We start from the raw sequence: 26451 nt of genomic DNA, 5'->3' as shown, positions 1-26451 counted from the left end.
ACAACAAATGAATAGGGAAATTAATAAGTGAATGAGCAAGCATCTCAAAGTCGTCCTCGCTTTGGAGGAAGACAAGTCTGGAAAGCCTCATCTCATGATTGTTTTGTCTCAAACGGGAGCCCCAGCACCCCAAGTGCTGGCATGGAAAGTATTCATGTAGCTCTCACTGCTGCCAACAAACAGCACTGTAAACTACTGTGCGAGACTCTGAAATTAGCAAAAGGAATATGGCCCAGCCTTGCCCTTAAGAGGCTTAGAAGCTAGAGAGGGGCACAAATAGTTGCTATAATGATTGCAGTGTAGGAGAGGCTTTTTTTTTTTTTTTTTTTGGACAAAGTCTCTTGCTCTGTCACCAGGCTGGAGTCCAGTGGCACTATCTCGGCTCACTGCAACTTCTGCCTCCTAGGCTCAAGTGATTCTCCTGCCTCAGCCTCCCAAGTAGCTGGCACGACAGGCACATGCTGGGACCAGGAGAGTTTCAATAGTGGTATAAAGAGAATGTCTGGAAGCCCAGACAAGGAAGTGATGAATTCTGTGGAATGGTCAGGGAAGGCTTTAAGGGCACATGGCCTAGACCTGGAAGCATCCCGTAGGAGTCGCTGCCTTAGGACTGTTATGTGGCACCGTGTTACGCTGAGAACTCAGTGTGAACAAGTAGGATGAGGTTGGACTTAACAGGGTGTTGAAAACCGGGTAGAGGTATTTGGACTGCAACCAATCTGTCTCACGCTTTTTCACAGGAGGAACCAAAAGCAGAGGAGACCACATGGGAGCTGTTGGGGATCTAGGACATTGTCTAAAGCAGCCTACTTGCTTGGAATTTCCTGAAAGTCTTCTGTTCTGTCCTAAAAATACATGTGAATTTTGCATCTTACTCTGTAATATAGGCATATTTAATGTAAGAATGTTTTTTGCCGCCCAAGCTAAGTAAAATCATTGTCCCAGGAAGATGCCCCATCATCATGCTATAGCTTTGCCAGACTCCTTGGCACAGCACCAGTTCCCTGGACTGGGTTTGGGAGAGTTGGCATAACCATCAAAGGTTCTAGGGTGAGATGTGGCACAAGGAAAGCAGATGTGGTCGGATGATTCTGAGCTCTTGTTACTGCCTCAGGAGAAGCCAAGGCAAATGATTGGCTTTAAGTTCCAAAATAAGTTCTTAAAGCTCACAGCAGAGATAATGTTCTTGGAAGGCAAGGGTTTTGACTTCTGGAGAAGTATTTTGGAATACAAAAGGTTAATTCCTAACGGGAACTGGGCAAAAAGTTGATGTTAGAAGTTAGAGTATGAAAAAAAAATGAAATAGAAGAGGCAGGCCACCCAGTCTGCAAAACAGATAAAAGGATGTCATGGCCAGAACAGGAGCTTCTGAGCAGAAAAAGACATGTTAAAACATGGTGGTCCCTGCTCTCCTAGGAGCCAGAGACTGGCAGATATCACTCTTAGAATTACCTGGGAATTCAAAGAGCTCTAAGAGATTTTTACTTGCGCAGATGCTGTGGGTGGTACATGTGGAGCAGAGAAGAATTCACATCTGAGGGGTTTGGCTGTGTAATGGGTTTGTACTGTGGCATGACGCATATTTCTGGAGTTTGACCAACCTCAAAAATATGTGCCATGACTCAGTGAAGTGGGGGACATAAGAGGCGGCACATGGGGACCAAAGGCAGAGAGGGCCCAGTGAAAGGCCTGAGTTTTCCTTGGCTCCAAACAAAAATATTGGAAATCTAAGTGGACTACAGCATAAGATCAGACACCTGTCCCCACCCCAATACTATGACACAACCCAAACCTGAAATGCATCCCCGGAGGAAGAGGGAATGGAGAAGACACTGGATTTCGCTGAATTTAAACGTGAAATGACTGAAAAGTCTCTATGTTTTCGGCCATTCAGTGGAAATGGAAGTTGGAGGTGGGATAGAAATATGAAGTCATAATTTTGCTATTGTTGGCCTTGGAAACAGTTCTGCATCCACAATGGTTTAGATGATTCCACAGTTTTAGGAAGACTGCACTTTTGGTAGAGTTCAGGATAGGGGGAGAAGGGAGGCAGGAGGGAGATCAGGCTTCTAGGAAAGATGGAAAGAAGTGAACAAGATGCCTGTCTGCACTACACATTGGGACCAAATGTTGCCTGGCATGAAGAAGAGAACTGAAAAGATGAAAGGGAAAATAAATAGTGGAAGTCATCCTGCCCAGGTCCCAAATGCATTCAGAGATTTCTGAGTGCTATCAGCCAGCCAGTGTTAACTTGTCTCTCTGCTGTCATCCTTTGGAACAAGAGGGTGAGCTGTATTTATGAAAGGCTATGTTTCAGAGTGGGGCTCTCTGGGAGATGTTATGCAAATCACTCTGAAAATAAGGACTTCAGCTATTGTCCCAGCCATAGCTGCTAGCGCCAGTTTAATGTGGTGGCCCTATTTCTGCCATGGCTGGAGCCCAAGCAAACATTACTCAGAGAGGCTAAGAGGCTTCTTGGCCACGCAAATCTGCACGTGACCTCTTCCAAGCCAAGTAAGAAGCACTAGCCCAAAATGCAAGGTGCCATTGCTTGATCTCTCTCTGGTAAATTAGCCATCAAACTTACTATGGTATATAATCCATTGTTCAGGGATTTGGAAAAACAGGACCAACATGACCCAAAAGATCTCTTCAAGTCTTTTTTTTTTGAAATGGAATCTTGCTGTGTTGCCCAGGCTGGAGCAATCTCCACCTCCCAGGTTCAAGCAATCCTCCTGCCTCAGCCTTCTGAGTAGTTGGGATTACAGGCCACTGCCACGACACCCGGCTAATTTTTGTACTTTTAGTAGAGAGGGGATATCACCATGTTGGCCAGGATGGTCTCGAACTCCTGACCTCAAGTGATCCAACCCCTCATCCTTCCAAAGGGCTGGGATTACAGGCTTGAGCCACCATGCCTGGTCTTCAAGTCTTTACGTGGCCACCAAGAATTGAGACCCAGGAATGTTTTTTTTCCTGTGTCTCAGGCTGAACAGAGGGCAGTAGTTTTCACCTGCTTTCCCACGCAGCTCCTGGGTGATCTTTTTTTTTTTAGAATTTGAATCGGCTGGCTTTCACGTGTGCCTAAAGGAAAGAGAGAAATATGGAACGGGGCAGAGAAGGATGGAGGTGAAAGGAACTATGAGCAGGTCTGGTTTTCAGAGACCTCTGAAACTGAGAGTGGCTGCAGTTTTAATTAGAATGTACCAGACGATGCGCAGTGCCTAACATAATCCGTTTCTACTTTGTTATCCTATTAAAATGCGAGAAATTTCAAAGAAAAGGAACTGGTGCTTACCCCACTTCTAATCCAATATTACAGCTCAAACATTACTGCCAAATTCCAGAGAAGAATCCTAACATTGGGATGAGGCCACCAATCCCGAGTCTTTTTGCCAGGCCTTGCTTGCCTCTGGTAAGAGCCACAACATTGTCCCTTCACTGCCCTTCCGCCTCTGACTCTCCCTGCCTGTAGCTGGGTGACCGTCCACCTCCCCTCACTAAAAAAATGAAATGGCAGATCCTGTGGAAAACTGGAGATTACAAAAAGGAACAGGCTCCATTCCAAGCTGTTTTCTTTTCTTCTGCCTTTTCTTTTCAAAAACACTTATTTATTTATTTTCTCACTTAGCTGCTATAAAAAGAAATATCGCTAGCCACTCACAGATGCCGGCATCCCAATTCAAGGAGATTGGATTACTGAAGTCTTTGCAGAACAATTGCTAGACAAAAAGGAGGTCGGTGAACTCCAAGGAAATTAAATACCTTTATCTTGAAAAACAGGAGCTCACAATCGGGCTTCAAAGGAACATAAATACACCACCAGGCTGTGAAAATCAGGGTTCCCTTTCAAGAATGGAAAAGAGGCCAGTGGCATTGACTCACAGAATCCTTGGAAAACAGGAAGTTTGCTGTCTGGCACGGTGGGAATGGAAGTGTGAGACATCTTAGCAAGAGTGGGGGTGAGTGATGGGGGTGGAGGGGGCCCCAGGGACGCTTTCCTCTCTCTTTCTTCTCATGGGGTCCAGCCTAGTTATCCTGGTTCTCTGGTTTCTCTGGAGAGAGCCGAGGCCGAAACCTAAATGTGGGAGTTTAGATAGTGTTTCAGAGAGATGCTGGGGAGGAAGCCTCTCTCTAATCATATTAGATCTATTGCTGGGAGAGGGAAACTCCAGAGGGGTTCCCAGAAACCACTATTAGAACAGAGGCAAATGGTGGCCCCGTGAGTCTGCAACAAAGCAGGTCAGAATTGTTAAGACTTCAGCTCACTGTTTTCTGGAAACCGGGCCAAGATTAAGTCAATAAATTATCAATTCAAACATGCGATGTCATGTTCTGAAGGACAGAAGGGAATTTTATAGGCTGAGCGTAGCTCATACATAGACTCCCCCCCGCTCTGTCCCTCTAGAGGTTCCCAGGAATGCATTCAGTCATTAGGATGGCAGGTTGAGTTCTGTAATCACCCCTCTGCAACATGAGTGGATGCCGAGGTGGTGTGGAGTAGGCGGGAGGGGCCCTGCCTTCAGTTCAGATCCGGACACTTCCACTCGTCAGCTGTGGAACCTTGGGCAAGTAACCTGACCCCTCTGCACCTTGGTTTCTGTGTCAGGAAAATGGAGGTAAGAGTAGTGCCTATTTCACAGGGTAACTGTAAGGATTGAGTTAAAGCATTGAGCATGCTAACCTCGCTCATGGTAAACACTCATAAAGGTCAGCTTTATATTTGTAGAGCATTAGCTTTGGAATCAGATTGATGTAGAATTCACATTGGTTATGAAAACGTGGACAACTTAAGTTCTCTGAATTTCTGTTTCTTTAACCGTAAAGTGGGGACAATGGGCCTTCTCTATGGTGTTTTTAGTGATAATTGAATGAGATAGCAAATGAAATATGAGGCACTTGAACTCATATTTTGATGGATTATGAGCACACTCCCATAGCCCGTGTTTTGATAAATTGCAAAATTTATCAGATACCTCTCTCATCCCTCTTCTAGTCTGAGTCCCTTTTGCCTACTTTTCTCCCATTATTCTCTCCAGAATCTGCTAGGCCGAGTCACCTGACGCCTTGGTAAATGCAAGAAGAAATGGCATGCTTACCATTTCACAGTCTTCAGCAGTGCAACATGATGAATCACTTTGCATATTCTGAGAAGGTCATGTAGGTCAGTTTATATCTGGGCACATGACATTGCTATTTATAATAATAAGCCCCTGGAGCTCGGACTGTTTGATGTATTTGCATGGCTGTAGGTGAATATAGTTCTGAAAGAGAAAGTGCTTGAAAGCCATATCGGTCCAAGAATCCATATTCTCATCCAAGGCGCTTGATGAGCCAATGTGGCACAGAGCTTCAGCACCTAGCATAGTGCCCAGCTCATGGAAGTTCCTCAGTCAAGATCTGTTGACCAACGTCAAAGAGCAGATACATTGTCTCTTGCTGGGATCTCGTGACACTTGTCAGTCCTCTCTCTGTACAAGTGGATTCTCTGCACCTGCCTCCATCGCTTTTGTGGCCTCTGTCTTTTTGTTTCCCAGCCTTCCCTCGCTTTTTGTTCAAAAGGAGCTTCCCCTCTGTATTTTAGTTGCAGATTTCCACAGTGCTTCGTGGAGATTTGTGAGGGTTTTCAGGGCTAAGACACAAGTGTACCTGAATCCAAGAAGTGGCTATTAGCCAGATGGAACCAAAGGAAGAGCAAGTTGGTGGGTGGAGATCCACATCTCTAAACAGGTGTTCTCTTCCAGGGTGCCGTTCCTCTTTGTAGTTCTAGAGACAAAGAACATTATTCATTTGCATTTGTGAACTATCATTTTGTGGGCAAAGTATTTGTGGGCAATCTGCGTGTGACACCAAAGTTAGTATTTGGCCAACCAGGAGTTTGTGGGGAGAGCGTGACTCTATTTCAGTTAATGCAGCTGATTGCTGGGGCATAGCTGAGGCTCAGAGACTCAAGTGTCAGGAGAAAGTTCCAGTTTGTAAAGCCATCTGCCTGCACGGCTTACACGTGGTCCCATCTGAGGAAGGGAAGGAAAGAGATGACTAGGTGTCTTCCCAGTCCCTCTTGTCGGTGCTGAGGCATCTGTGATTGCCACGTGGGCCTTGTAGGCTGGAGGGAGTTCATACCAAGGGCCCCTTCTGATGAATGTCGATGTGCTGTGGAAGGCATTTGACTTCCAGGAGAATGACTGATGACAGTGTTAAATGGAACTGCTGCGCTCTCCGAACTCTCCCTTCCCACTCCCCGCTCCATCTGTTTTTCAACTCTGACTCTGCCAGCAGTCTATTCTTGCTTCCTGTTTCCAATAACTTCCTCAAGGCACGAATGGTATACAAGCCTCACTTCTATGAGGAGGAGGCCACTCAGCCAGGAATCAGGAGGCTGGAGCTAACACCCATGATTAACATGCTGGCCCTGAAATGCGAGAAGCTGGGAAAGGAAGACTATGGGGTGTTTCAGTGACTCATGGTTCCTACCAGCTTCCTGTTAAACCTCGGCTCCCCCAAAGCTTTCCCTGATATAATCAAAATTATCCCAGTGCAGACCACATGCCTCTTGATAACTCTCCCAACACTCCCACCCAATGCAGGTGGTCCATGTTGTGAATTGCCCATGTCAATATTCAGTCCCCTTCAGCCACCACTCAGTACAATCGGGGCCATCTTCCTCTGTGACCAGGCTGGAGCACTCAACCAGGGCTGTCAAGTTTTACCATTATTTCAAATAAAATTTAATTAGAAAGGAATACATATGGTTCTAGAGCTTTTGGTAATGCAGCCCTCTACTTCTGGGATGTCCTTATTCTCTTTCTCTCTGCTCATTCTTTCCACAAACATTTACTGAGCTTCTATAATGGGCCAGGTACTACGATTATGAGGTTATAGGTTCTTCCCCTCAAGAAACTCACAGTCTAGTGGGAAATCCAGATAGATAAATTAGTGTATGATTTAATGCACTCTTAGGGTGATAAACAAGGTATTATTAGCAAAACACAAAAGTAGTATAACTAAAAGTCAGCTAGGAGTGGAGAAGGCAGCCTGGAGGAGGTGACCTCTGAGCTAAGTCTCGAAGGAAAGGTTGAGGTGAGCCAGGTATGTGTCTGGGGAGTAGGGGTAGGTCCCAGGCAGAGGAATTAGCAGGAACAAAGGTATGGAAGGTAAGAGCAACAATGTTGTGTACTGGGAACTATAAACAATTCTATCTTACATAAGGATGTGTCACAGTTAGATTTTGCATTTCAGAAATATCACTTAGGCAACGACACAGAGTGCAGAGTTGAGGAGGAAATAGCTACAGGCAGGGAAATAGTTTTAAAGGCTACTGCAATAGTCTAAACAAGAGATGGTGGGTGCCTGAATTAGCGAAGTGGCAGGAGGAATAGAGAGACAGATAAGAAATTGAAAAATATTTAGGAGGCAAAATCAGCAGGACTTGGTAATAGCCAAGACATGGAGGCAGGAGACCAAAGGCAGGAAAATGAGAAGAAAATGTGCCCCAGGCCAATCAAAGGAGATTGAGAGATCAGAAGAGAGCAGTGAGCAGTGGCTTTATAAAAAGCCAAGATGGGGATGTGACTGAAAATGTCAAGTGCTAAGAAAGGTCATGCAAGACCAGGACAAGAAAATTTCCATTAGGTTAGAAACAAAATGTTCATTGGTGACCATGGCAAGGGTGGTCTTAGCGGTGCAAGACAAAATTGCATGAGATGAAGATTGAATAGCAAGAACAAAAGTGTATTCAAAACAGAATTCTTTTCTCCTTTAGATCCCATAGACAGAGTTGCTTGGAGCTTAAAAGCTTTTTGAGTGTCCAAATTATGTTTGAGGTCTGAAAAAAACTACTGGCTTCAGAATGCAAAAAGGAAACTGCAAAATTAAATTAAGACATGTTTAATTAAATATCTCCAAAATGTAATATTGTTTCAACTTCATTAATCTTTAAATTTAATATTCATAAAAACTTCATTACATGTAGAAATAATTTTTTGGTTAGATTTTTAATTTTGCAACATTCTTTTGTATGTATGTGCAATGATTGCTGAGAAATCACAGCCAATTGTAAGTTAACTGTTTATTGCCACTCAGTAATATCAGAAGCAAAAATTTTTAAATGCATTTAACATAAGATGTGGGTACATTTTGTTCCACTTGCTTTTATGTGAAATGGGTCCTCCAAATGTAGGTATTTTTAAGGGCTTTTAGGTCTTAAAATAGTTCTGATGTAGACAACTCTCAAAAAGCTTGGCCATGGAAGGAGAGAGAAGTGTTGATTAGACAGAATTGGAGAGAGTAAGGAGGATTTCTTTGTTTTTAAGGAGAGAGAAACATGAGTATGTGAACATACTGAAGGAGAGAACCAGTGGAGAGATTGGAGGAGGACCAGGGAGGTGACTGATAGGGAGGCAGGGGGCACAGCTGGAACACAGGTAGCAGAAGAAGACCTAAAGGGAAAAGAAAACCCCCTCTCCAGAAACAAGAGGAATGTGAGACTCTCTGCAAGGAGGCTCTTGTCCTGTTTTCTTTTTTGTTTTTTGGTTTTTTGGTTTTTTTGAGATGGAGTCTCGCTTTGTTGTCCAGGCTGGAATGCAGTGGCATGATCTCTGCTCAAATGGCAGCCTCCACCTCCTGGGTTCAAGCGATTCTCCTATCTCAGCCTTCTAAGTAGCTGGGGTTACAGGTGTGAGCCACCACACCTGGCTAATTTTTGTATTTTTAGTGGAGACAGAGTTTCACTATGTTGGCCAGGCTGGTCTCGAACTCCTGGCCTCAAGTGATCCTCCTGCCTTGGCCTCCCAAAGTGCTGGGATTACAGGTGTGAGCCACTGTGCCTGGCCCCTTTCCTGTTTTCTATCTCAAGCACAACTGTTGCAAAGTGATGGGGGCATCCTGTAAAATCTCAGCAGTCACTTGAGGACTCCAGTTACCTGAGCAGGTGGCCGTTCTTCATGTCACCACCGTCATTTCCCCGTTCACTGGGGCTGTTCATGTGGCCACCTTCCACAGGGGCTGGCCCGCAAAGGTAATTCATCCATGTCGCACAGATACACATGCTAACACTCCAGTTCTCACTGCCCCTAAATCTGTGGGATGAGGTGTCTGCCTACAAACCCCAGCCAGCTCCCTGGTACATTCCTTTTAAGTGTCACTCTTTCATTCCCTCCTTCTTGTGGCTCTTAATGCTCCCAGAGTAAAAACCTTCCGCTCAAATGGCCCAGGTTAGAGGGGCAGGTGTTAACATAAGATGTGAGTGCATTTTCTTCTACTTACTTTTTTTTTAAGTACTTTAAGCTCTGGGGTACATGAGCACATCCCTCAAGGTTGTTGCATAGGTATACACATGCCATGGTGGTTTGCTGTTTCCCTTCCCCACTCGCCTACATCAGACATTCTTCTACTTACTTTTATGTGAGATGGGGCCTCCAAATATAGGTGTTTTAAGGGCTTTATGCCCATGTAAGCACCTCCCTCCTAAAAGGCAGAACTGAGTTTTTAAATGATCCCCTATTTTTGATTATTCAAAATAGAGGATTCCCGCATTCACGCAAGTACTCAAGAGTTGACTGTGGACCTGCGGATCAGAGTGTGTAGTTCATTTGGTGTGTCCATCATGGGAGTCCTCAGAGTCATTCTGAGCAGATTTTCAGTTGTAGGCAGGGACTGCTACTGCACTGGGTTATTTTAAAAACAAAAATCAGACATCTACTTGGGGCTTTGTGAAAGGAGACCCTGGGCATTCTGAAATGGCAAGATAGGGCTATTTTTCCAGCTTTCCAAGGTACAAAAGGTAGCATCGATTTCTGCTCTGGCCCTGTGACTCATTTATAGTGCCGTGTGAAGCTGACTGCCCCTGACGCTGACGAGGCTCCATGTTTTGTGAGGATACTACTGACTAGACATTCAAATGTGCAAGCTTTCCTGAAGAACACTGGACTCAAGAGACCCTCCTGGACGAAAGATGTCTTTTGATTGCTGATTGTGACCTCAGGGTGTTATGCATTTATGATGCACCCCCTAAAGTTTGGTTTTCTCTAATGCCAAATAAAAGCATTTGATTACATAGCTGAACTCAATGTTTGACAAGATGGAAATGAAACAGCCACATCCTATAAGTATTTACTGACTGTATACTATATGCCAGGTATCATGCTATGCAGTGAGGACATGACCAGAAATGATGTCAGATTCCCAGGAACATGCAAACTTGCACAATGCTTCTAACATTACCAATTTGTAAACTAATTTTATGAATGGCTAGAAAAGAATCACCTGGGAAACTTCTGTAAAAATACAGATTCATGGGCCCCATGTCTAGTAGAGACACTGATTCGGGTGGGTCTGTGGTAAGGACTGGGAATCAATATTTTCAGCAAGCTTTCTGATGGCAGCTGGTTTGGGAACCACTTGTTTGGTGGGATAAAAAGTTTTACTTTCCAAATAAATATTTTAGTCACATGTTGACAAAGATAGGTAAATATAATTTTTTCTATTCCTGGTTTGAGCAAAACAGTTGCTTTTCTGTCACATAAATACAACATTAGGAAGATTGAGTAAAACTTTTATGCAACTGTTAGAATGTACAGGTATTTTGGTGTCATGTCTCTCTATAAGCTGTCAGAGTTTGCCTGAGCCCTCTTCTTAAATGGTCCTCACTTCCCAGCCCCAGACACCCTTTGGTAGGCTTCTTGCCAGGCTCCTTGATCGGTTGCAAGATCGCTCTCTTCCATTGTATTTCAATTATGCTGCATTTTTTTCCAGATGAATAATTAAATCTCTTTAAGGACTGGGTGTCTACAAGTCAGGTAGACACATGGTTGTCTACTTGAGTATCTACAGTACTCAAGTTCTTGTTTAAATGATTTTAGCATTTTTGATATAATGATTATGTGTTCCTGATCTTTTACAATATTTTTCATTTGCTATCACTTTCTTACAGGCCTGGGAATGGAGAATATTGGTGGAATCTTTGTGGTTCTTATTTGTGGCTTAATCGTGGCCATTTTTATGGCTATGTTGGAGTTTTTATGGACTCTCAGACACTCAGAAGCAACTGAGGTAAACTTTCAAAGGGGTATGATCCATAGCGTTGGCAGATGGGGTGAAGTTCACAGGTTCATACACATATCAAGTCATTTCAGATGCTTCCCACAGGAAGTGCAGTGAAATGAGAATCCCTGTGCTCAGCAGAGCGGATTTGGATCAGTGCTTCATTACTTAGTAATTGTGCAGCCACAGAAGGGGCACTTAACCTCTCCAGCCTTCAGAATTTTCTTTGAAACAGCCCAGCAAATAAACATGTGAAAAAGCTTTTATGAACAACAAAGCCTTCTAGAACTATCATTTAAGATGTAGTAGAGAAAAATAGGTGAGAGTACCAGGTTACTATGGAAAAGATGACTTCAGTCCTTTCATTTTGAATATGGTTTTACCTTGCAGGGAAAGATCCTGAGAGATATACTGACTCATGTGAACCCAAGAATTTTATCTTCCTTCTCAGGGATTTTGAATAAGTTCAATTCAGAGACAGGTTAATATAAACTTTACCCAGACCGAACAGTTCAAGAAGAAGGAAGAAGACTTTACCCCACTCTTCTTCCAACCCACTCCAGGGAAGATATATAAATCCTCACATGTTAATTGCACGATTAGATTTTTTAAAAGTTACGTTAACTATCTCAGTCTCTCAACTCTGAATCTTCCTAAAACCTTCTTCCCTAATTGGCACTGGGGAAACACCTCATAGCAGGACAGACAGTGTCCCTAGACATCTATGGAGTCTGGCCTCACGTGGGACCTCACCACAACACTACCTGCCAGTCCTGGTCCTCCTATGTGCTCAGCCTCTTTCCTGTCTCCTTGTAGGACTTCCACGCTGTTATCCATTCCTCAAGTCCCTCTACTTCTGCATGCATAGAGCTTCATTTTACTTCCCATCTCCCAAGAAATCAGGAGTGGCCAGCCCTGCATTAAAATCCCCACTAAACATCTCCCCACAGCTCAGCCACCCCGCAGCTGCAGCAGATACCCCAGTCCTCCCGCTGTCTCTTCCTTGATCCTGTCTTTCCTCAGCTACTCCAGGATTATCCTCTTTCTCCCCTGTGTTTTTTCTGCCTGCTCTTTCTACAATCCACGATTATGCATGTGTCTGCATATTTTAATATAATAGGAAGATTACTATTGCTCTTGCTCTATCCCTCTCCTCTTCCAAACCAAGGGGATCCAGCTGAGAGAATCTCAGTCTCTATCTCCTTACCCTCCATTTAGTCCGCAACCCAGGGCAGCCTGGCTTCTCCCCACCCATTCACTGAAAGGCCATGGCTTAAAGGTCTGACCTCTCCCAATGGACCAAACCAAAAAGAATCTATTGGGCCTTATTGGACGACATTGTGTCCCTTGATGATGGGGATACTTTCTTTCAGAATCTCTCCTCCCTTGCCTTGCATGGCACCCAGCTCACTTGGTTCCCCTCGTGTTGCTGTCTCCAGCTTTACTGGGTTTCTCCTTTTGCCCATGCCTTAAAAGGTGATGGTCCTTACTTTTTCCCTAAGACTTAAATCAAGTGTTCCTTTCCTTGTGAATCCTTCACCATTCCTCCTGCTGTCTCCCCTGGACCAGCAATTGGCAATCCTTCTCCTTCCCGACACCACTGTAACCTATGCACAGAGCACTTACACACCGCATTGCAATTCTTATGGTATCAGCCCCCTACTAGAGGTTGAGCTGCCTGAAGTAAAGACTGTCTTTTATCCCTGGGCTTGACACACAGTAGAGAATAGAGTATACACACAGGAGACAGTCAATAAATCTATGTTGTCAATTATTGTCACATGTAACAGATTAGGCAGGTGATACTGTTTTTGTTGTAGTTATTATTAGAAGCACAGAGAGGTTAAGTGACTTGTCTCTGCTATTTAGTTAACAATTGGGGGATGTGATGGGGGCCTATAATCCAAGTGGGAGACCTAACTTAGGCCACATTCCATTAGGTGACATCACCTTTCTGTAACTGCTTCACATTTCATTATTCTCCCCAAAGCTCACCCATGGTCTGGAAGTACATTGAAAAATTCAGCGAGGAGTTAGAGCACTCCCAATAGCTAAAATGAAGAGTCAATGCTATGTTAGCCATTTGACTCTTTTATGGTAGAACAACCTTCCCATTGATAGAATTGGACGAAAGAACATGAAAGAACTGAAGACTTCTGCTCCCATATGGTCTAGGAAAGTGTCCTTTCAACTCAGAGTAGAGAACTCAATAGAGCATGTGTGGGCTTTGAGTTGATAGGTTGAGGTCTCAAGTTCAGGTTCAGCTATTGGTCGATTTTTGGCAAGATACATAACTTCTCTGGGCCTCCATTTCCATGTGTGAAATCAATGTAATAATAGTAATAGCAGTAATAATACAGGCCCATTGGCCAGGCACGGTGGCTCATGCCTGTAATCCTAGCACTTTGGGAGGCCAAGGCAGGTAAATCATAAGGTCAAGAGTTCAAGACCACCCTGGCCAACACAGTGAAACCCTGTCTCTACTAAAAACACAAAAATTAGCTGGGCGTGGTGGTGCGTGCCTGTAATCCGAGGTACTCGGGAGGCTGAGTGGGGAGAATCACCTAAACATGGGAGGCAGAGGTTGCAGCGAGCCAAGATCATGCCACTACACTCCAGCCTGGGCAACAGAGCAAAACTCAAAAAAAAAAAAAAAAATGCAGGCCCATCCTGTATTATTTTTTCTCACTCTCCCCCCCCCCCCCTTTTTTTTTTTTTTTTTTTTTGAGACGGGTTCTCACCTGTTGCCCAGCCTGGAGTGCAGTGGCACAATCTTGGCTCACTGCAACCTCCCAGGTTTAGGTGATTCTCCCCACTCAGCCTCCCGAGTATCTGGGATTACAGGCATGCACCACCACACCCAGCTAATTTTTGTGTTTTTAGTAGAGACAGGGTTTCACTGTGTTGGTCAGGCTGGTCTCGAACTCCTGACCCCAAGTGATCCACCTACCTAGGCCTCTCAAAGTGCTGGGATTACAGGTGTGACCCACTGCACCCAGCCCCATCCTATATTCTTCATCCACAGTTCTGAAACCTAAAAAACCTCGAAAGTTCCAAGTTCCTTGTTAGTTTGATGTAAACACACTCAGTGGTGACTTTGCTTGACTGATGTTTGTGGTCATTGTCTCACCCGGTGTGAGTGTACATACATGTTGCTACAGAAATATTAGTGGGTTTGAATTCAAGTCTGCCCCAGACACACTGGTTGTGATACATACTATACTGTTTGTGCATTGTATTAGCCTCCTAAAGGATCCAAAATATTTTGAATTTTGAAACTCCGCTGGAGCCAATTATTTCATATTAGGAGATGGTACACCTGTAGTAGTAGTCGTTGCTCTTGTTTTAGTTATGAGGATACATCCGTCTCCAGCTGTAACTGGTTGGCTAAAGGAAACGAGAATAGCCTAAGGAACATAATGTTCACAGAGTCATGGTAGCCTTTTCAAACACTTGGGAGACTGACATGTAGTGGAGGAATTGTTTATTTAGTAGGCTTCAAGGTCCAAATTTAGCTGGGATCAATGTATGAAAATTTCAGGAATAGAAATTGTTAGCTGGGTAAAAGGAAGCAGCATTTAATGGAAATGTGCAAAAAAAAAAAAAGTGAGATCATTGTCTTTGAAGGTGTTCAAATTTGGAGGTTAGTGGGGCTCTTGAATTTAATGGCATGGAGGGCGTTTGAACATTGCATGGGAGTGGAGTGAGGAGATGGACTGAAAGGCCTTTATCCTAAGATGACACGATTCTGTGACCTCTGCCCCTCTCATCCCCTATCCCAGCGGACTCGCAGGGGGCCCGCGGGGGCTGGTTGAGAGGCTGGGCGGTGACCTCGCTGTCTCCTCCAGGTGTCCGTCTGCCAGGAGATGGTGACCGAGCTGCGCAGCATCATCCTGTGTCAGGACAGTATCCACCCCCGCCGGAGGCGCGCCGGAGTCCCGCCGCCCCGGCCCCCCATCCCCGAGGAGCGCCGGCCCCGGGGCACGGCGACGCTCAGCAACGGGAAGCTGTGCGGGGCGGGGGAGCCCGACCAGCTCGCGCAGAGACTGGCGCAGGAGGCCGCCCTGGTGGCCCGCGGCTGCACGCACATCCGCGTGTGCCCGGAGTGCCGCCGCTTCCAGGGCCTGCGGGCACGGCCGTCGCCCGCCCGCAGCGAGGAGAGCCTGGAGTGGGAGAAGACCACCAACAGCAGCGAGCCGGAGTAGCCCCGGCGGCCGCAGGACGCGCGGAGGCCGGCGGGGCGGGAGGGGCGGGGCGGGCGCCGCTGTCCGCCGCGAGCTCGGACTTGTACAGCGTAGACACCTCTCGGATTTCGGATCCAGTCACTTTTAAAAAAGATCAAAGAGCCTGACGCCCCAGCCAGAGACCGCGCCCGGTCAGGGAGCGGGGTCCACCCGGAGACGTTGCACCCAAGTGGCAAAGGACGGCTCTCCCTCGTGGGCACAAGGACCCATCTTCTCCCGGCGGGCCTTTCCCTCTCGCCAAAATAACGGAGTATAGGGTGGGGGGAGGTCCCTGGCTAGACCATTCCAATGAATTGGTGGAATCATCAGTTGAATTTCCCCCTAGGAAGGGGCCAGTGTACCCTCCGTCTAGTTCTTACAGAAAAAAAAAAAAAAATTAAACAGGGAAGTTTTTCTTTTTTGGATTTGTACATTTTTGTTAATGTTTTTTTGTTTTTTCTTTCCTCCTCTCTTTTTCTTGTCTTCTTCTCAGTTCTGTTCATTTGTTTTGTGGTTTTTGGAGGGGGAGGCTGGGTTAGGGAATGGAAGTCTAAATAATCCCTATTTCTTCTTTTTCCTGACTTTTGGGATATTGAGTCACCAGTGCATCCGATTTCAGGTGCTTAACTCTCCTTTCTGTGTGGTGATTGAGGGGCACAGAAGAAGGGGTCTTGGGGAGAATCAGATGGAGAGCCTCAAATAAAAGTCCACTGAAGTAAATTTTTAGATGCCAAAAAGCAGTTAACTCATCGTATATATACTCAGAGAGACCTTGAAACGCCTAGGATGTCAAGGGTTAATCTGTCTTTCCTTTCCTTTTCTCTTTCTGACTTTCACTATCATTAAGTTTGATTTGATCTTTTGTGAATGTAATTTCTGAAGACAGACAGGGGAGGAGAACAGAATGCACAAAGTATCCTGGGACTTCGTTTAAGGAGCGGAAGGAGTAGATAGAATTTTCCCATACCATGGCCTTGGCTTTCGTTGGAACGTGCCGTTCATAAAAGAGGAAGGACTGGGTCACCCCGTTGGTATGGTGCATACTTTGTCAACTGCATCTCTTTTCAACCAAACTCAGTGGCTGCCTATGAAGCCAGACCCACAAGACTACCATGGATTGGGTGGTTTCTTGCTACTTAGATGTGAGACCTGGGTGCAAGTGTGTGTGTGTGTGTGTGTGTGTGTGTGTGTGTATTTATTAAATAGAAAGACCTTAAGTAATCAAGAATTTGCTAGGTTCCTGGGAGAGAGGGGGAGTCTCCTAGTCAATACACAGGCCTGGGAACCAGGAACTCTTGAGTCGTAACCTCAGCTTAGGGCAGTAGCCCCCACCTTGTATGACTTTAGGTAAAGCATTTAACTTCTCTTCCAACCACCAAATAGGAGTTACTGATGCTGGCCAGGTTATCAGGTGACTGCTAGTGACTGCTCTCCATGTGAGTGAGAAGTTTGCAGGGTCCAGAGCACACATCTGATGGGAGGGATGAGTCTTTCTGCAGCTGCTTGACCTTTGCTTGGCTTCACCATTCGGGAGTTTCACGCAGAGAGTTCTCATTTGCTGATGGAAAACAAATTCTATGCAATTTCTGATTGTAAACTTGGAAAATTCAGAGAGAGAGAAATAAACAGCCACTACCACCACCTCCACCTCCACCACCGCTGCCACCACCTTGAATGGAATTGTCCTCACTTTTGTCGCTGTTGCAAATGTACTAAAATAAAGACATCTTTGGAAGATGATGAGCTTAATTCATGTTTTTGCCATTTGGGTTGGTCAGCATCCTCTTTATTCCAGGACAATTAGTTAGGGCTGCCGTCCTGGGTGCCAAATGGTACCCTGATTATTCCTGTGAGGAATACCCATTTTGTCCTCACCTGACCTCACCCATGAAATTGAATCCTTTTTCCTTTTTCTCTTTAACCATCAAATGACAACAAGCTGTGCAAGACACTTGTGTCTTTTTTTAAACCTTGCCTTGAGCCTCGTGGAGAAACGTGGATTTGGTGGAAAGGGCACCCGAAGGCTGGCTGACTACAGACCCCATTGGTGCCACTCTGCTCCAACGTGCAGATTCATCCCAGGCCTCTGACAACCTGGTTCCTACTGTCAGATCCCATTTGGGGCGGGAAGGGTGGTTTTTTTAAAAAAACTCGTTTTTATGAGCAGGCTATCTTGATCAATAGCAAACTTTTTTTAATGGATTAGTGAAATAAATGTCCCCATGCATCCTTTATAGTCTGTTTCTTTCTCTGTGTGGAATAAAGATAAGATTGACAGCACTGGATGGTTTCTGTTAGCTGCTGAGAGCAGAGCTGCACCTCGCTCAAGATGGTGGGCGAATTTGCAACCAGCTAGTACCCTTCCTTGGTTTGTCTCCGCTTTTTATCTGTTGGTTGTTGGCTTTCTTTTCCATTCTGTATTTTCTATCTGACTCTGTATACTGTATAAAGCAGTTTTTTCTTGTCTGTTTATCTTTCTTCAACTGGAACATTTACAATAAAACAGAAACAAACCCTGAAATGTTAGTGATGGATGAAAGCTATTTGGGTTTAGAAAGTATGGTTCAGTGTGTCTAATATCCAGGTACCAGACTTGAAAAGCAAATAAAAACATAAACCCACTTTGTGTCTTCCCCTCCACCTGCCCTCTCTCCCCCTCTCTCCACCTCCCTGTCTACTCAGGAACCCCCCCACACTCCCCCCTGCTTCAGCTCTTTGTTCAGATCCCAGAAAAGTCTAGGTGGCTTCTTTCAATTTTTAACTGTGGGAGCCTGAGTCAATCCGCCCCCACCCCCCAAAATGGATACATATGTTAATGAAGTTCAGGATTCCTGGGGTTTTGTCTTCCTAAATGCACTTTCACAGAATAGTCATCTATTGATACCTGGGGTAACTCTAGTCAGATATCACCCCAGATTCCACTGGGAGCTTGAAGATTACATCAATTAAAATATAATACTTTGCTTTATTTCTTTTAATTGCTTTGCAGGGCCCCAACTGTCACAAGATCTGTACCTCAGAACCCAGGTAGGGTGTAAGCCGAGCATGGAAATGGCCGAAAATCTTTTGGCTCCCCCTAATCCACTGCTCATATGAGAATATTCCTCCTGGGACCGTGCCAGCCGGCTCTCTTATTGGTTAGGTGAGACTGAAATATCATGATAACCAATCCACCTGGGGCCACTCTGTGAAAGTTTCTTAGTTTTGGATTCCAAGGAGTTTAATTTTCTTTTGGAATCCAAGGGGGACCTTCCCTGTGATGTAAGAGTCAAATACATGAGGCCAGAAAAGGGCTGGGGCACTTTACAAACACCAGATTGGTGGTTTGAGGGAGGCTTGAGAGACCCATTTGTGGCCCTCCCACCCAATGGAGTGTTCACAGCAAGGTAGAACAATCTGGACGTGATAAGGGAGATTTGAGTGCCTGACTAGTTGTCAGCTTTCTTGGGGTAATAACAAAGAGGCCTGTTTGGAAAATCCAGAGAAGGAATCCTTTCATAAAGATTTTGCTTAAAGCTAATGCTTCCTATGGGGCCTTCTCAAAGAGAAATTTAATCTTGAGTTGCCTTGCGCCATGAGTAATCCCTTTGCCTTTCGGTGAATGGGGACTTTCTCCCCACAGGCAAGTCTCCACAGTGGCCAGACAGAGAGTGCCCTCAGGAACTGACAACCTGCCCATCCTAAGGTTTGCCTCAAAGGCTGGGAATGGCATGCTCTCCTAAGACTTTTCCCATAGGGAAAAAGTTGTTACTGGGTGTGGCTTTCAAAGGGAAAAAAAAAAAAAAAAAAAAACTCCACATTTTAGAGCCAAAGTGGTCAACAAGCTTGTGGTAATTTGAGGGCAACCAAGCAACAGAAATTCTGCCACTACTGTTAGAACATTGTCATTGAAGTTTTGTGAATTTCATACTAATTTCCAAATCTAGAGAATGAATGAAACAAAGACGTATGTTACCATTCAACAAATAGCAGAACTAATGCCAACATCAAGAAAGAAGTCTACAAAGGCAATGAAGTAAAAAATAAGCTCTCAGACCAGAAGTGGCAGAAAAGTTGAGGTCCCAAGAAGGGTCATAAAAAAATTGAGCATATACTATAGCCATAGGTTAACGAAGCATAGGCATATAAATATTTCACTTGCAAGGATTTACTGAAGCATGTCAGCACATTGTGACTGATGAGTGTAGCAGCTAAGGACTTGATCCTATTTACAAGTTAGACTAGATACAGATGGTGGATTACACATCGCTCCATCATCTATATCTAGGGCCAAACTTCCTCCTGTAGAAAATTAGCTGAAGATCCTGCCCAGTCTTCAGTATTCCTTGTGTCCAATTAAATGTTGTCTCTTGGCTGTCAGGGAACACTGGCAATTTTTCCATTGGCACTTTTCCATAGATCGCTGAGTAACCTGGAGAGGGTATTTGCCTAGCACCCAACACCACATTAGATTTTGCTGGAAATAAGACATAGAAGCAGTGATCTGTACTCTGCTTGAAGGACAAAACTAACTTTAACTTATAAGAAACTGAAAAAAAATCGCACAAAATATAACAATAAAAGTGCTTAGAGTGTGTGATTTGGAATATTAACCACGTAGAAATTCAGAGGAGCTCAAAATTCTAAGTAGTTAAGAGAGCAAAGGAAGGCTAAGCAGAGGAAGCAGGACTGTTTGTGTGTTTGGGTTGTTAATTAATTAATTTTTTGATGTCTGGGAAACAAGATCTTGCTCATTGCCCTTGGAGTGAAATATGGTTAATTCATGTTGACGAATTCAGCACCCCTCTGATAAAAGATCATTTGTTATAGCTGTTGTTTTCTCTTCACCCACAGCATCCCTCTTTGAGGAATTCTGGCTCTCAAATGATGCTTCTTCCTGTTTGCTGCCAACACTAGAGATTCTCGCCGCTGCCTCATCCCTTGGCTTCTTTAAGTTGTATTAGTGGAATTAGCTGCAGATGCAAACAGCCTAGACCTACAGAATACAGAAAGGCCAACTGAAACAAGCAATGCAACTGTCTAAGTGGATTGGGAGTTGTTTTTAGAAAAAAGATCAAAGAGTTTTAAAATTGAGGTGAAGGAGTAAGAATACAAGACGGAAGGTGTAGAGCCAGTGTAAAAATTAATACAGAACCAAATGTCCACATTTCTGATGTATGGGAACATTTAGAACTGCCTTCCTTTTCAGTCCATTTAACCATCCCGTTATTTTAGCACAAGGAGTCTACCTGGAAAGGTATTCTACTTGGATTGTTGTGATTAGCTTCTTAGTAGCTTTTCCATTAAAAATAATAAAATTTGACTTTCATTTCCGTCGTCTGTAACCCTGTAGGCCAACTGGGCTACAAACGCATTTTAAATCATTAAGATTGGTCAAATGTGAAGGTCAAAGGAGAGAAGTCACAAGCAGGTGGCCAGCACAGGCTGGCTCTCCCGAGAGACCGTGTGCCCTCAAGCTCAAGCGGCAACAGGACTTTAAAACCCGCTTACAGAGGATCAGATGAGAAATAATTCAGTATAGAGATACTTAAAGTTATTCTTCTTTGTTAATTTTTCCCTTCTTATATAAGCCAAACTAGTGCGTATGTGTAGTAGTTTAGCACAGACCTACAGGTTCCTGCCAGTGTATGGGGTGTGTGTATATGGTGTATTGGTGTGTATATGGTGTGTGAGTGTGTGGTGTGTGTGTGAGAGTATGTAGCCATTTAGCATCGACCTGCAGGTTCCTGCCACTGTATGTGTGTGACACGTATATGAGTGTGGGGTGGCATATGTGTGTGGGGGGGGGTTTGGGTGTGTATATGTGTGTGCAGTGTGTGAATGTGCGGTATGTGTGTGTATGTATGAGTGTCAGAGTGTGTGTGGTGTGTGTATGAGTGTGGTGTAGGGTGTGTGTGTGGTATGTGGGTGTATATGTGTGTGTGTGTCATGTGTAAGAGTGTGGGATGTGTATTTGTGTAACAGTTTAGATCAGACTTACAGGTTCCTGTCACTGTATGTGTGCTTGTGGGGTTGGGGGTGTGAAGCGTGTGTGGATGTATTTGTGTGGTGTGTGGGTATGTATATGTGTGTGAATGTGGTGTGGTGCATATGTGTAGCAGTTTAGCACAGACCTACATCTTCCTCTCAGTGTGTGTGTGGGGTGCATATGGTGTGTGTGTGTGTGTGTGTGCTGTATGTGCGTAGCAGCTTAGCAGAGACCTACACGTTCCTGTCAGTGTGGATGTAGTGTGTGTGCACCAAGTGAGTGTGTCTAAGTGTGTAAGTGTGTAGTGTGTGTGTGAAAGTGTGTGGGGTGTGTAGCAGTTTAGCACAGACATTCTGGCTCCTGTCAGTGTGTGTGTGATGTGAGTGTGGTGTGGAGAATGAGTGTGTGTGAGTGTGGTATGTGTATTGTATGGTGTGTGTGTGTGTGTGTGTAGCAGGTTCCTGTCCATGATCCTAATGTCCCTTTCAAAAGAAGACTCTTCCCATTATCACTTCAGCCTTTCTCCGTGCTTCTAGGTAACACTGCTGGCTTTAATCTTCTGGCTTTTGGAGGCTTAGTTCTCACTGACTGGTCTTTGATGTAATTTATTTCTAAGCTGAACGCATATGTAGATGCATGAGGTAAAAGGCGTTTTTTCCCATTCCCAGGTGAGTGATAAGATGCCTGAGCTGACTTCTTAAAACTTATTCCTGCTCTACCTCCATCAGTTGCAAAACAAAGTTCCTCTAGCATTAGTAAGTGATTAGAAAAAAAACGCTGTGCAGATAGTGTGATTGAACACAGCCAGAGAGAATAAGAGCAGTGCAGGCTGGCTTTCACTCACACTACATTCTTATCAATAACCTCATCCATTTTAGGCAGAAAATAATTTTCAAAAAGTTCAGATGATGAAATTGTTAACATTTGAGAGGTTGGATTGGTCAATGGAGTAAAGAATTCAGAAACATTCTCACTTAGGTAGCCTATCTCTTGCTTCAAATAAAATGGTAAATTTGCTAAAGCTGCCACTATTTTCAGAGGATTCAAAGGTCTCCCTGATCAGGCCCCTGCTGATCTTTCAACCCTCTCCTGACACTTTTCACCTCCTTTCCACCCCACACAGCTGTCAAACCGTACCCCTCACCCCTAGATATTGATCCTCTGCATCCCACATTCTGGGTGTTTGCTCTGGCAGTTCCCACCTCCTGGAATGCCCTTCCCATTCATTCTCTACTGCCAAAGCCTACCGATATTTCAGATCCAGCTTGAATACCACTTCCCTTGTGAAGTCTTCAATGATCCCCATTTACTAAGGGAATAAGCAATAACTTCTCCCTCTCCTGAGCATTCTCAACCTTTTTTTTTATGACCCTTATCACCTACTACATTAAATTATATGTGACAAATATGCTGGCTGGCCCCCTTACTCCCACCTACCAGAGTAAGGTCTTTATAGAGAAAATCGTTTTTTCATCTTTTATGTTTCACAGTGTGTAGGATTCCTGGGCACATATTTGGTTCCCATGAATGAATGCATGAATGAATGAGGCAAATTCAACTGAGAGCAAATGCACATAAAAATGCAGCAGGTGTGAAACTGAGTGGCAGGGATATGCTAATACACCCTTGATTTAAAGCAACCATGCAAAGCACTACTTAATAATTTATACCAGACAAAAATACGACTTCATTTACTTTACTGGGCATGAACCTAGTGAGGAGAGAGTTGATAGTATATGTAGACTGGTTCAGAGTTGGTTCCAATTGGTAGGTATGATGGCATGTTTTATTCCCACCACCTACATGCCTTCTATACAGGTTAGAAGAATTCAGCCTCCCTACTCCCAAGCCAGCTTTGGAAAAAATCAGTCAGCCTTCTCCCTTCTATCTGCAGTATCCTCAAAAAGTGATCTGTGCTCCAAAATAAAATTACTAAAACTTGGTTACTGGGCTATCCATTTTCATGTAAGTCCAGCAAGGTGGTGCTTGCTCAGAACAGATGCAGCCGTCTTTACCAAAATAATCAAAATCAATCTACGTTTCCTCCTTAGTTGCCAGGAAAACAGACACATTTCCCCTCGGTAGTTTGCTTTTAAAATGTGAAACATCATCATGGTTTGAAGGGCAACAAATTATAGCTCTAGCATTTAGAGTGATTACCATATTGGGAAGTCTGGCCAGTTTCGACGAGTTTAGAAAAATGCTGCAATTTTTCTAAGTGTTAGTGTTTGGATCAAAAAAATAAAGAGAGACACTGAGGGAAGGAACAGCAGCATTTCTCCAGGCTCCCCTGCCTGCCAAAACATTTGTTTATTTAATCCTTGTGATAGCCCCATGAATTAAATGTTACTTTAAGGCGAGAAAATGAAGATTTCTGGAAGTGAAATTACATGACCAAAGTGCCACCGTTAGTGAAAACGCTTCAAGATGAAGGGCAAAGATTAGAGCCCAGTTCTCTCCGTTTCCATTTCCAGGATATCTTTCATTGCATCATATCACTTGATCCCAGAGAGGATAAAACCCAGGCAAAGTTCCACATATGCTTGATTTTTAAGAGCTAGGATTCTTGCTTTTTATTGTTGAAGCAGACAAATCACTTTGATTCTATAACCTTGTTCATCCTTAATATTTTACGTTAGTTTTTCAAACAACCTGCTTCCATAAATGCTCTGAAATTATCAGTGATGGTAAATGTACAACTTAAGAGATGGCATTCGGCTGGCCATGGTGGCTCATGCCTGTAATCCCAGCACTTTGGGAGGCCAAGGCGGGCAGACTGCTTGAATCTAGGAGGTCAAGACCATCCTAGATAACATGGTAAAACCCTGTTTTTATAAAAAATACAAAAATTAGCCAGGCCTGGTGATGTACACCTGTAGTCCCAGCTACTCAAGACCAGCCTGGACAACATGGCGAAACCCTATCTCTACAAAAAATACAAAAATTAGCCAGGCCTGGTCCTGTGCCCCTGTGGTCCCAGCTACCTGAGGGGGCTGTGGTGGGAGGATTGCTTGAACCCAGGAGGCAGGGGTTGCAGCGAGCCGAGATCGTGTCACTGCACTTCAGCCTGGGTGACAGAGCAAGACCTTATCTCCAAAAACCAAACAAAAATGTTGGAATTTTACTAGAAGAAGAGTTTTTTATTAGGTTCTCTGACAATGTTTCTTATTATTAATAGCAATGAGGGTTTATGGTTTTAGTATAGCATACATCAACTAGCCAGGACATTTAATTGACATAAGCTACCAGCTGCTCTGATTTTTCTTCCAGAGAAAGAAAGTAATGTTCAGTGAGAAGAGATAACAATCTAACTGAGGAAAACTGTACATGGGCCCTTGGAGATCTAGAAGTTTGCCACCTAGATTGGTAAACCAGAAGGACCCTCCCACAATCAGGTGCACCATTTCAGTTTATTTCCCTACTGTTAGGACCATACCCCAGCCATTGAGTCTACAAAGGTAATTATCCATTGAAATCCATAAGCCTCTATTAAATGCTATGTTTGAATTGGTGGGAAGGGAGAGAGCTTTGTGGGTATGGCTGAGAGGTGTGAAGATGGATGAAGTCATATGGAAAAGGCAGTAGACTTTCTCTTCTCTGTAGCCGCTAGAACTAATGGTGCATATTGCTGAGATATAGAATAAAGGTCAATAAAAGAAAGACTCTTTAAACAAAGCAAATGAGCTCCTTATCACTGTAACTATGTGAGTTAATTGCCAGATAAAGTGCTCTGTTTTATATATGTTATTTTAATATCCATAGCAGGTAGATATTATTTCCCTTATGTTATAGAAAAGAAAACTATGTTACTTGGTCAGCATCAATGTAGAAGTCAGTGGTGGAATTGGGGTTTGAACACAGCCACCTGGCTCAAAAGTCTCTTTTTTAGTAAAAGTCCTTTTCAAGCCACCCTGGAGGTCTTATGATTATAAGCCCATGGGCCTGCCTTCAGACTACCATTTAAAAGAGGAGACAAAAGTACCAATACGTGCCACGTAAGACAGGAGACAAACTATAGTGCAAGGGGGAAATAATATGTAAAACAAAAACATTGTCTCATTGAAGAGACTGGGAACGCAATTAGAAAATAATAGAAGGACGGTGGCTCACGCCTGTAATCCCGGCACTTTGGGAGGCCGAGGCGGGTGGATCACGAGGTCAAGAGATCGACACCATCCTGGTCAACATGGTGAAACCCCGTCTCTACTAAAAATACAAAAAATTAGCTGGGCATGGTGGCGCGTACCTGTAGTCCCAGCTACTCGGGAGGCTGAGGCAGGAGAATTACCTGAACCCAGGAGGCGGAGGTTGCGGTGAGCCGAGATCATGCCATTGCACTCCAGCCTGGGTAACAAGAGCAAAACTCCGTCTCAAAAAAAAAAAGAAAATAATAGAAGGAGAGATCCAAGATGACTGATCACTAGCAGCTCGGGATTGTAGCTCCCAGTGAAAGCGCAGAGAAAGAGAGGACGCCACACTTTCAGATCAATTTTTGTTGCTCACGCACCAGGAGATTCCCAGCGGAGGAGCCCCACAAGCCGCCAGCGCGACTCTTGAGGCCGGTGAGGCAGTTTTGCGCTGCCTTGGTGCAGCGGTTCTTGGTGCAGAGTCAGAAAAGCACCATCAATCTTAACGCCGCTGTTTTGGCCCGCGCAGTGGATTGCTCAGATTTTAGCGCAGGGAATCAACAAGTTGGACATTCCATTCAGAAACCCAACTATAAAGGCGGTAATTATAAAGACCACAGATGGATAAATCTATAACGAAGGGAAGAAACCAGCCTAAAAAGGCTGAGAATACCCAAAATCAGAACGCCTCTCCCTCTACAGGGGATCACAGTTCCTCATCAGCAACGGAACAAGGCCTGATGGAGAAAGACTGTGTTCCATTAGCAGAAGCAGGCTTCAAAAGGTGGATGATAAGAAACTTCTGGGAATTAATAGAACTTGTTCTAACCCAATGCAAAGAAACTAAGAACTTTGAAAAAAGGTTTGACAAAATGTTAACAATAACACACAATTTAGAGAGGAATATAAGTGAATTAATGGAGCTGAAAAACACAACACGAGAACTTCGTGAACTATGCACAAGTTTTAACAGCCGAATCTATCAAGCAGAAGGAAAGATATCAGAGGTCGAAGACCAACTTAATGAAATAAAACAAAAGACAAGATTAGAGAAAAAAGGATAAAAAGGAAGGAGCAAAGTCTCCAAGAAATA

General features: G+C 44.2%; 1 protein-coding gene across 2 annotated transcripts in view; it reads left to right on the top strand.

Annotated features, from left to right (window-relative positions):
* GRIK4 (glutamate ionotropic receptor kainate type subunit 4) overlaps positions 1-17784 on the top strand; it is a 337173-nt gene extending 319389 nt beyond the window's left edge. For both annotated transcript variants that reach the window (XM_032285175.1, XM_032285174.1), the window contains 2 exons: positions 10931-11049; positions 14889-17784. In XM_032285175.1, the coding sequence (XP_032141066.1) occupies positions 10931-11049; positions 14889-15245 (476 nt within the window). In that variant the 3' untranslated portion in view covers positions 15246-17784. The remainder of the gene's footprint in view (positions 1-10930; positions 11050-14888) is intronic.
* Positions 17785-26451: the final 8667 nt, after the last annotated feature.

This window comes from Sapajus apella, unplaced genomic scaffold (genome assembly GCF_009761245.1).
Source record: "Sapajus apella isolate SASKATOON/1434 unplaced genomic scaffold, GSC_monkey_1.0 scaffold16, whole genome shotgun sequence".
NCBI classification, from domain to species: Eukaryota; Metazoa; Chordata; class Mammalia; order Primates; family Cebidae; genus Sapajus; species Sapajus apella.
The sequence above is the reverse complement of the archived record's forward strand: the minus strand, read 5'-3'. Positions and strand labels throughout refer to the sequence as shown.